This window comes from Diadema antillarum, unplaced genomic scaffold, assembly GCF_040938485.1.
Source record: "Diadema antillarum isolate AM-2024a unplaced genomic scaffold, OU_Dant_1.0 scf00000029, whole genome shotgun sequence".
Lineage (NCBI taxonomy): Eukaryota > Metazoa > Echinodermata > Echinoidea > Diadematoida > Diadematidae > Diadema > Diadema antillarum.
Genome location: NW_027270918.1, coordinates 4,071,437 through 4,083,855, shown reverse-complemented (window position 1 = coordinate 4,083,855; position 12,419 = coordinate 4,071,437). Strand labels below are relative to the sequence as shown.

The 12,419-nt window shown below is 37.3% G+C and overlaps 1 protein-coding gene across 1 annotated transcript; it reads right to left on the bottom strand.

Annotated features, from left to right (window-relative positions):
• Nucleotides 1-4,925: 4,925 nt before the first annotated feature.
• On the bottom strand, nt 4,926-10,861 carry LOC139738249 (lactoylglutathione lyase-like). Its single transcript, XM_071648904.1, has 6 exons — nt 10,726-10,861; nt 8,847-8,929; nt 8,136-8,276; nt 7,015-7,085; nt 6,298-6,387; nt 4,926-5,443 (listed from the first exon to the last, which is right to left on the bottom strand). The coding sequence occupies exons 1-6, from the start codon at nt 10,801-10,803 to the stop codon at nt 5,361-5,363; spliced, it is 546 nt and encodes a 181-aa protein (XP_071505005.1). The 5' UTR covers nt 10,804-10,861; the 3' UTR covers nt 4,926-5,360.
• Nucleotides 10,862-12,419: the final 1,558 nt, after the last annotated feature.

The following is a 12,419-nucleotide window of genomic DNA, read 5'->3' as shown; positions in this document are numbered from 1 at the left end:
CACCATCAGATTCCGGAAAAGACTCGTCGAGATGATGTTTTCTAATTTCTGCAGTTTATTTAACTCATTGGTTTAGACATGGTCAGAAATCCGATGGCTGGATGTTGAAAGCGTTTACGTTCTGACTGACTTTACAGTGCAGACCCTTTTGATGTGCTATCATGGCCATGGAGAATTTCTGTCACTCTCCTTCCCAATCTGGAAGAGGATGAAAAGAAAGAAATTCTAGCCAACCAGATATTGTTGCTAACCAAAGGTTCAGATATAACAAACTGTTAACTTTCACTGTATGCCTATAGGCACTGTTATTACATGTGCTTGTTTTGGGTTGTTGTGTGTGATTTTTCTTTTTGTCACTGGATATGCAATTATAAACACAGTGCTCTTTGTTTGAGAAAACAAAAACACAACCAAGAAGAACAAGTATATTTAATAGGGCAATTCGAGTTGAGTTTAAGTGGGCCTGATATTTAGAGTAAGATATTATGAGTTCAATGGTAAAATTTTGATCGAAATCGGGTGAAAAATAAGGAAGTTATGATACAATGTATTTCGAAGTTTCGCTAATATTTCAGGAAACGGTTCTTGAACAGTCAATTCGAATGTGCAAATGGCAAAGTGAGCATGTCATCCCCTCACAACTTGCCATGATATAATTTGTACATAAAATTGTGAAATTTTCAGTTTTTCATTCAAACGCAATTATGCCCCAGGCTCAAATCCTGGTATATCTAACTGATCAATTCTGAAGTTATTCAACCAGGAATAACATCATGTTTCTGATTTCAGTGACAGAAACATTGAATTTTCATCCTTTTTTTGTACATGATCAGTGGAAAATTGTGAGGGTATGACATGGTAGCTCACTCATGTGCATATTCATATCCACTGCTAGTGTGCAAGAACTTTTTTTTCGTGAAATTAGTAAAACTTCAAAATGTCGTAACTTCCTTATTTTTCATCCGATTTCAGTCAAATTTTTACTGTTGAACTCGTAAGATTTTACTCTGTTTTATCCCACTAACTTATATTTGGACTGAATTTGCCCTTTAATAAAGTTTATGTCAAAGGTCTTTTTAAGTCCTCTTTATATTCTATGGATTTTAATCCCTCATAAGTTGAATTTTCTCTGAGTCGAAGCTATTTCTTCAGTCCAAATAGATTCTACTTAGGCAAGGTTGACTGTACTTCTTTGCCCATGTAACCTGGTATAATCATAGAAATAATTCACATCAGCGAGGGCATTAATAAGAATTATCCATACACGGTATCTTTGGAACAGTGAATGTACCCAAGACAATAGCTGAGGGTGTTTGGACTGTTTCAAAGGTACCGAGTGTGGGTAACTAATTATGCTAATGCCCGAACAAAGTGGCGTGCATTACTTGTTGTATAATTATAATAATGAAGCAGATCTTTGTCATTTGAAGAATCATACTCATCTTAGAATCCATGAACATTCTGCCTGGTTTGACCAGTCACTGCAACCGGTCATTTTACTTTACTTTTGACCAGTCGTGAGTAAAATTACACCGTACGTGTTCGATAAAATAAATGCCTGATAAAGCGTACACTCTCGACCAATCTTGATTTTTCTGCTTCATCATTCCTAAAGTATGATCATTTTTAGGCCGAGTGTGCATTCATGACCTGTGGAATGACTTGCATTCTTCCTTGGACCCAATCTCTACATAATTCACTGTTGTTTGCATTCAAATTTATGTTGACTACAACTTATCAATACAAGCAGTGAATAAAACTAAATGTAGGCTGTTAATCTGGTTAATCTGCACTTTGGCCTGGCCAGCTCTGTCCAGATTCCATGGTGAAAGGGCACATGGCTGAAAAGATGCAATGAAAAATGTGTGAATAAGCCATTGTCTTTCCTTTCCCATTTTTTTCATTTCATGTACAGGGGCTCCTTGGGACCACTGACATTTCCTTGTAATGTCCCGATCTCATTACATTGGGAGGAAGAAAAAACAAATGAAATACAAAGGGAAAGGGACCTATATTATTACATATACCTTGATATACATGTGCCAGTTATATCTTGATATATCCGTTCTCAGAACAAAGTTCCATTGTATCAGAATCTTTGTTGTGACTCCATTGGAATAGCCTTGTTCTCATAACGACACATACACTGTATAAGTGAACAATTCCTCTTCTAGAATGATCGGAGGAGAGTTGGTAATTATGGTCATGTAACATGTCTTACAGGTGTATTGATGTCCTGCACAGTTGACACTGTATTCAAAACCATCCCACATTCAAAACATGGGATGGAGTTTTGCATAAAATTTGGTATGTGGAGCTATGTAAGTGTTGATCTGGTAATGTGATGAATTGCTGGCCTTGATTTGAAGAAGATGCCAAGAAACATATTAGCCTACTGTACAGTACAGTGTAGTATACATCACTACTTTGGTTACAGTTTCAATGGTGCAATTTGTGCTACAGTGCATGTAACTAATTATGACAGTTGTGGTTATTTGTATCATTCTCGTTGATATTTTCATCATCACCACTATCATCATTATACAGTAATTTGTACAGTAATGTAGCCATTTGTAACATAAATATGTTACCTGTATAATGCATGTTTGCTTCCTTGAATTAGACGGTTATGGAACTTTTGAGGGACATCCCAGGTCAAACCATTTTGAGAATTCAACCAAATGTTGGTACAAACTGTATGTGAGTTACAGGAGGTACAGATGTCTTGTGTGTTGTAGTAGAACACCATACAACTTTGTACTAACTTTTTTGGTTGCAGTTAGGTGTGCAGAAAGATTTTAACTTTAAAATGAACTTTACAAAGAATGAATTCTAGCTACATCATTCATGTTGAAATCCCAACACCTGTATTTTGTACTGCACAGAAATCGAACTTTGCCTGCTTTAATCATTGTGGTAAAATTTGCATCTAGACTAATTTTGACCCCAATATGTTGCCATTTTATTCTGCTCATTGGTAGATTAAACAAAGAAGGCTTGCAATGGTTGCACTTGTGTGACACAACCAAAAACATCCAAATTTGGATCAATTTCTCCATTTGGTGCATGTGCAGTGTATAATTTCTTTCATAAGCTCATAGGTGTTCCGAATATCTCTAAGAGGACAAAATCAGACCTCCTGCATTTTAACCCGTTGAAGACTAGCCACAAGTATACTTGGGTAGATGTCTATTGGAAATCTGTGTTGTAGCAAAATCAGCCCATCCTCAACGGGTTAATCACATACACCTAACTGGTCAGCTGGAAGAAACTGTGCTTAGATTGTAGCAAGAATCCAAGACAATGTCCATTGATGTAAAGTGATACAATGCATTGTATTAAAGATTATTTAAGTTCACCAAATATTTTCTTTCCAGGTATCTATTATTATCTAAAGACATCTTGTCATGTGCTGTAGTGACTATGAAGTTTGAGTGATTCATTTTTTTCCAACAAATGAATGAATTACTGTATGCCTGTATATGCTGTTATTTTTGTGTACAGATATTATTTTCACGAATGATGAGGTAATAGACATTTTCGCGAGATGTTTTCGCGATTCGACGCGGACGCTTACCCTAATGCATTATTAAATGCACATAGAGGCATTTTCATGTGTTGTTAAATTCGCGAAAATTTAACCCTCGCGAAAATAACAGCTTATACAGTATACCCACCCATCCATACACACACAACACACACACACACACACACTAATGAGCAACTCTTCTCACACCATCCTCGTGTAACAAACAAACATGTTCATACTGACTGGCCCTCTTCAGTATTGACTTGAAATCAACTGCCATACAGGAACACACATACACATACAGTACTACTGCATATACATGTTCATGCTGACACATAACACAACACAGGATACATAAATGCTGAAAAAAAACCTTCCTCTAATTTGAGTATTAGACATAAATTACATTGAGTGAAAAATTCAAATGATTACAATAATGATGAATATGCTATGCCACCTGCAAAATCTCTACACTTTGGTGAAATTAGTCATTCATTCTGGCAGTGGAAATATGGCACTTGTAGAGGTCTCCACAGATATTCTGTTGTTTGTCTGCACAACTGATTCCATTTTATAGGAAGGATCAAGAAGCTTTTGTTGCACGTTGATTGAAATTAAGATATACACTAGCTTCTGGCAACTAGGCCTACATAACATAGAGGCTAATGCAGCAAGAATCCTTTAATGTCAACATATTACTGGTACAGTGTATAAATATGTTTTTGTGTCAGCAGTTAGTGCTACAATTTTAAAGACGACGTACAGCCGCAATTCCTTGCTGAATTATCCTCTTTAAATGGGCAGGAAGACAGATATATGAAGTCTATCAAAAAACAAACAAACATGCTATGCTACAAACTAAATAATTGGCATATCAACTGATATTGAAATGTCCATTATTACAGATGCAGTCAAGGCAGTATATCCTGTACACTGTAATAGATCTTGATACAGTATATGTACGTATTCATTTGTTGTTTTTTCCAATACATGTACAAATTTTTTACAAAGGTTGCTGTATTTGGTTGTTGATACAATTTTACAAACAGTTGAGATCCTTTTTAGGCATACTTCTGCAGGAGTACAACATTCAGTAAGTTCTGTCCAATCATTTCTCACAACTACTAGGCAGGAAATAAAAAAAAAAAAAATCAATTTCAAGATTGCCTGATAGCTCATTATGACATTATTCATGGAAGTCTTTTAATTCAATATGAGCAGCATAAGTACAAAGTTGCATTTCATGATTGTCTACCATGCCAGTATACATAGGAGTTTGGCTTTGTCTTCAAAGAAATATAAATTTGAATTCTTATTGGTTCCTTACAATATCAAAGCTTGCACTGACAGACCTTTGAAGGTATAGAGTCACATACATTAAATCAAACATCAAATTACATCAAATTTTGGCAAATTTTGAGATAAGAAGGATCAGAGAGGCTCAAAGCCATTTAAAAAACAATGGCTTAATAATACTATTTCAGCAGTGTAACCATTCAATTACTTTCATGGTAAGAACCGAAGAGCAAATAAAGTGAATTCCATTTGCGTCATGTCATATTCCCCACCGTTCATTACGGTTGTCAAATGGAAGCACTGGGCAATGAAATTTACAACTGTAGTGTCTCCAGTATCAGCCAATATGATTTTTCATTGTTACCATAAAACATTGCACATGATTTGCACTGAGAACAGAATTTGCTATCATTACCAATTATCGATCGATCCAAGTCGGCGGCTGCAAAGTGTCGTCACAGGCCACTCTCGTACAAATCAAGGGGAAATTATCATTTGCGATCAAGAGACGGGGATGCTAATTAGTGTCTGACGTTCATTTCACCATGTTTTTGGAAGATAGGATCTCAATCCAGTAACCGTCTGGGTCTTGGATAAAGGCTAGTCCTTTCATTTTTCCTGGAAAGAAACAGAGAGACAGAAAGAATTTTATCACATATGATATTCTATGTAAGCTTGAGATTCACAAGACTACATTGTTTATGTCAGCGCAGGTGAAATAGTCTACAATCACAATCGCTTGCAGGACATGTCCATTATTTTTATTGCCAGGGAACACATGGAATGACAAATCTGCAGACACAGCTTAGCTCTGGCAAAAACAGCACTATTACAGTCACAATGCATAACCAGCTAATAGCATAGAGTTTCATGCATGAAGTCACTTCTTGCATAGTACATACCCACTGATGTACAGTTGGCCCTTAGTACTGCCGCTCTTTCTTCTTCTTCTTCTTCTTCTTCTTTTTTTTTGGGGGGGGGGGAGGGCTTAGGGTTATGAGGAAAAAACTCTCTGCATGATTTAATTGGTAGTTGTTTAATGAGGAAAGTGGAGGGTGTTGCTGCAAATCATCCAGCATTTGCGATCAATTTTGATTCATCATTTAAGTGATCTTATGGCAGTCATGGATGTAGTCCAGCCAGTAATCATAAGTATGTAGGCCTGTCATCCTTTGAATACTAAAAACACACTGATGTACAGTTAAACAAACAAACAAAACATTCTGAAGGCTACAGTACATGCTGAAAAAAAAAAAATAAGCGATGTTGCACAAAATTGAGCAAGCAAAACTCAATTTCAGACGGGAAGATATTTTTCATATTAAAGTCATACATGTTTGTTCAAGATGTAGGAAGAAAAAACAAGAACAACAAAACAATTGATATAGTTAGAAAATAAAACATATTAATGGGCTGGTTTGCAAGATGGAGTAGTAGATACACACAACACCAAACAAAATTAGTACACTCACCTCCATCTGGTTTCTTGATGAAGTTGACCCCAAGCTTCTCAAACCGCTCACAGGCTGCATACACATCAGGCACTGACAAGCCTATGTGACCTACGTACAGTATTAAAGAACAGGAATAAAAAATCAACCACTCAGTAGAAAAAACTTCAGTCAAGCTCATGTCCCAGTGCCACTGCATTTTTAAACATGACAGAGTTCTTCAAGCTAAGATAGCTAATGAGTAAGCAGTCTTATATGAGTGTAGTGCAGCAAGAGTCAACTCAAAGTTTCCTTGAAGTTAAAAGTCTTAAATCTGGAGCACACAGTAATTAGATTTCATATACTGTATTACCAGTAGTAATTAGGCCTACGTACTTGTTGAGAGAATCTCCAGTATATGATAATTCAAACTTCATTCATCCTACTGTTGTCTCATTTTCTTCAAGACAATACTCTGGCAAAATGAAGAAATCGGCTTTTCGCAGTTACAATATCAACAAATGTGATATTGTACATAATGCAATAGTTTCGCAGTTATCTTGTTACATTTGCTACATGACTTTGATGATGCCTGTGGCGACTGGACAGAAAATTAACAAAATCACAATGAATGTATCATCTCTCCACTATCAAAGTATCACATAAACTTTCAAATTCTGACACAAAATTTGGCGAATATCGCAAAGATCTAAAGGAGGTTACTACCAGTAGACAAAGAATAGAGGGGGATGAAGTTACCAAAGCCTTTTGGTTCTTTATTGCCATTGTGGTAGCCTGGGAAAGCGTCATCTTTATCAGTACCATAGTTGCTGTATGAATGAAGTAAAGAGAGAAATAATCAAGATCGTACACAATAATAAATAATTTCTATTGGGATACAAAACATATCAATTATGGAAGAATATGACACACATGACTCTTTTAAAAATGGCTGAAAATAATTCAGATACATATTCGTATTTAAAAAATGGCATAACCATTACAAGAACTAGTGACAGAAGAAGTGTGTTGCAGATATGTTTCAGTCCCATCTATTGTTCAATATACAACAGGCAACACAAGTTAAACCATTTAGTTATTTTTTCCAAACTTAGTATTCCATACACTGCAATACAGTACCACTAACAACCTACTCAACATTAAAAGCAAAATGGACTCAGTAGCTCATAGTATTATGAGAGGCTGATTTTAATCACGAATGCAAAACTGACAAATAACAAGAAACTAAGTAATGGAGCTTGGGCATTTGAGATGTATACTTTCCTCTAAGAGTCTATAAACCTGGAAGCACACCCTTTTCCTTTGGTAATGAGTCAGCATATTTGGCACATTTAGACAGCTCACTAAAACACACGGAAGTGAAAGTATGTGCACTCTAATCCATGAACCATGGCATGAATATATTGTTTACACACTTGAATATGTACAAGAGTGCATGGAAATGAATGTAATCGACTGAAACTAGAAACCATGTTTCAACTGAAATCTGATGCATCAATCCCTTAAATGTTTGGCAAAGATCCTGACTAAATATAATGCCAAATCTTAAGTGAAAGTAATTTCAATTTTTGTTTCATCTAACAATTTGGTGTCTTTGCAAACCTGTGGGCACGTTTGCATTTCAGTTTGTACAGTCAATCTTGCTAAAGTCAACCTAACATATTTCCAATAATCGCATAAGTTGAAGGTCTTTTCAAGTCCTCTTCTTTTTATATTCCATTGATTTTAATCCCTCATTAGTCGAAGCTTTTTCTTCAGTCCAAATAGATTTGACTTAGGGAAGGTTGACTGTAATTCCATAAATAAGATTCAAACATTTAAACCAAGTCACCAAGCTGACTGTACATATTGATGCTCACTATGTCAGCTCTATTGTGGCTGGTTGATTAAAGGTCCAGATGGTACGCTCTCTTTTGTCCTTTGGGATGTCAGCTTCGTCTGCGTAGCCCATGAAAAACAAGGTGAACTGCATTTCAGGAAAATCCAGTCTGGTCAATAATCTGAAACAAGTAAACAAGAGTGCATGCATCATTTCCATGACTCACTGCGTAACTTTTTAAAGCAATTTGTTTGCAATTGTCCATTTGGGTTTTGTTGTTACAACTCCACAATAACTTGACGCATATAATCTAAATGATACTCTTTGCCTGATTTCAAAGCAAGATATTTCGTGAAGATTCACAGGAAGTTTAATGTACAACTTGAGGTGACATCATTACCTTATATTTCTTTACATCTGTCTACAATTTTGCTCGAGATATGCATTCTAAAAGATGTAAAACTTTATTCAAGACATTTTTACATTTGTGTGCCTTAAATGGAACTTATACAATTTTTTTTTGTACTTTGTAAAAAAAAATGGAGTGGCATTTCACTATAATACAACCATTTTGAAATCCCCCCCCCCCCCTCAAAGATGATATTTGAGAGAAAAAAGTGACACTCAAAAGGTCATAAGTTTGTCATTATTTATCTGATCTGGCCCTAATACACTGTCACTTCCATGTCGCTGAATTGTTCTGAGCTTTTTTCTCTTTGATGTGAATTTTGTATGAAATTTTCCATTGTACCTCATTCCCAGAACCCTAGTGTAGAAGTCAAGCGATCTGCGAGGGTCTTTGATCCGGTACATTGTCTGCTGCATGATGAAGCCCTGTAAAATTGAAATTATAGAGAGCCCATCAGACAACTTTTTGGTATTTGAACTGCAGGTATGATAATTCAAATATGCATTTTTAGGTATAAAGAGAAGGCATATTTCAAATGACAAATAAAGGGAGAATTGTTTGGATAATGCAAAATTTGCAAGCATGAGATAAGCCTATAACTGCCCAACCTACACATTGCCACAATGATGACATTGACAATATGCCTCCTTATAAGCAGCAAAGTTCAAAATGTCAGCTGGAGTAAGCTTTCATCAAATGAACTTGAGCTTGAGGATCATAGATTCTATAACTCAGAGACAAAGAACATGCTTCCTAAAATTAATATCCACCAGTAATACTTCATTCGCCTCATCAAATCTTTGCTCTTTAATCAAAATCTTCATCACTTGTTTAATGTTGGGTGTGATATGCAAGCATAACCTTGAGCGATCTCTTGATGCAGGGAGTGCAGGCACACAAAACGCCCACCCTTCCTCCACCTCCCCCCCCCCCAAAAAAAAATAAAAAAATCAATGAATTTGCCCTCACACCAAAGTGCCTACACATACGATGTATAGTGAGGTGCCCGCACCTCGTCAGGGGCCCTAATACCGTCACCCCACTTAAAATTGTTTTGAGCGCACTAAACAAAAATGTATGCCCGGGATTGTGTTCTGTACGCTTGAAACTTGGCAGGGCTACCACAATCAAGCAAATTGTGGTGAAAACCGAACAGTTTTTCGCGAAAATCTGAAATTTTCATAGGGCTATAGGAATACGTGTTATAAGTCACCCGCACGCATCTTTTACGTGTATGTCTATGGGAACATCACTGTCACCCGCACACGTCTTTTACGTGCTAAGTCTATGCCTATGGGAGAGCGGGTGACGAGTTGCGGGCCCCTTCCTTAGCGTGCAACTTTTTCGCATCATTCGCGTTCGACGACAATAGCTGCAAATTTTCAATATCGATCAGTGAACTTGTGATTCCATTGGAATTTTCAGCATTTTTCCTGTATGTGAGTTGGATTTCAAAGAATTTCAGTGGCGAAATGTGATTCAAATATGGGCAAACATTAACTATGACGAGGTGCGGGTCACCCAAGTAATGAAGTATACTATCCACATTAAATACAATGTATCTCAGGAATAGTTGTCCTAGAATGCTTTTGCATGATTTCGGTGCAGCTTGCTGCTTGGTATCACTTATTACTATATTAGACAGAAAGATCCGTCTGTCCGGAGGAGTCTTTTATTTTTTTGACGTTATCGCTCTCCTCTGGAGTATAGGACTTTAGGAGGGGATCCGTGAAGACAGACGCAGTCTCAGCGGAACATATCCCCGACGACCAGATACAGACCGATCTTTCGGTCAAGGACAAGGTATCACTACTCACTATTATCCAAGCATGTGAAATCAATTGACAGGCAAGGCATTAGTATCACACGGTTACATGAAAGTTTGAGTTGATGGAGTGCATTTTGCTATTTTTTTCCACTGTTTTTCCATCAATTGTTGCATGCAAACATATTTCACATGATCTATAAATGTCAACACTCTTATTTAGTCACCAAGTCCAGTAAGTGTATGCATGCATGAGTCGGCATTTCCCTAATCTCGTTCAGCCATGCAAGTGCGAGGTTACAGCGCGGCGCCCGGCCCGCAACGCGAACGGGTTGTGGATAAGGTTGTGTTTACTGTGTGAACTTGTGTTCACCAAAAAACGAGGTCAGCTCCTATCGCTGACGTTGGTCTAAAAAAGATTAACTGAGCACGCAAATTTCCAGCATTTATCCGAACCTTTGTTGATGGATCAGGCTCCGAGCAACAACCGTCCACTTCTTCGACTGGCAGTGAATTACTCTGCTTTTCCGCCATGATTGTCGATATTTGATCTCCTGTTGAGGTTCAGACGACGCGGGCAGGCAGAAACACGATGTATTATATGCAGCTGTAGTCGCCGACTTCACGCCTCTATCCGATCCCACGCACGTACGGTGCACGGCCGGGATTTGATGGTACTACCTCCTTGCTCTACCACTACACTTCACCTTTCTCCCTTGCTCCAGGGATCACGGAGGTGACCTCCCTGCTTGCTCACGTGGAGTCCGATGAAGTGGTGGTATTGTGTGTGAGTACCGAGTACAGTATGTGTGTGTGTGTGTGTGTGTGTGTGTGTGTGTGTGTGTGTGTGTGTGTGTGTGTGTGTGTGTGTGTGTGTGTGTGTGTGTGTGTGTGTGTGTGTGTGTGTGTGTGTGTGTGTGTGTGTGCGTGTGTGTGTGTGTGTGTGTGTGTGTGTGTGTGTGTGTGTGTATGGGGGGGGGGGGGAGGGGAGGGGAGGGGAGGGGGAGGGCCCGACTTTTTTTTTCTCTCTCTCTCCTGTTGAAACCTTTTTGGCGTTTGAGAAGAATAAGCACTAAAACAGTTCGTGCAGCATAGAGATGCTGTACAAACCAATAAGGGTAAAAATCTTTCATCAAGATCCTTCTTCATCCATCATGGAACTTTTTTTTTTCTCAACACAACAAAGTAGGCCTACATAGAAACCCCGATGGGAACAAATGATCAATACACTGAATAGCTCATTACAAGTTCCTTAAAGGAAATATCTGCGAGAAATATCCACAGTCTTGAACATATAGCTGTCAATAAACCTGGCTCTCTGCATTCATCAAATGCAATATGACACCAAAGATTCATAGGCCTACTAGAGACTGTTGATAGCTTCAGTACAACATTTTAATGAATTAGCTTCAGTACAACATTTTAATGAATTAAATGTTGGATTTTGTTCTTTTTCTTATAAAATAGCTTATCATTTATTCAGTACTGGGGGAATTTTGGGGACTTTGGCAGACTATATAAATTATTTTGATATACCATTGACAATCACAATAGATCTTCAATTAACAATAAGTCCTATTAAAATATTTTCTATTTTGTTGTCAGATATAAGGGAGAAAGGTTTGTGGTGACACCATGGTGGGTTTTAGTAAAATGCTATTCAATGCATTTCATATGCAATTTCAGACTAAAATGTGGAGAAACCATGAATCTGAAAGTTCCATACATAGGCTCTATTTGAATATCAAAGATTTCATATCTAATCAATGCTTCTGTGATTTTTGCAACTGCTAACTCAATGTTGTACAAAATCATATTTTTACAAACCCTGTGAGATTTTAAAAAACTGCAATATCATCAGCATCTGCTAACATCGCTTCTATTCTCTGCCTTTTGGCTGAGATAATTCACTTAAACAAAACAAAACAAAAAAATCATGATCAAATTGAACGCCTTCAAGGGGATGACTGCGGATTTGAATATTCATATTACGACTGGTCAAGAAGTGTTTTCCGAAAAAAAAAATGACATTTCAAAATGTCATAAGTTCTTTGATAGCATCTGTATTTTTCATCCTATTTTGCTTCTTTTTTTTTTGCACTGTTCTGAACGGTTTTTTTCTTTTTCTCTCTCTCCCTCTTTCTCTCTCT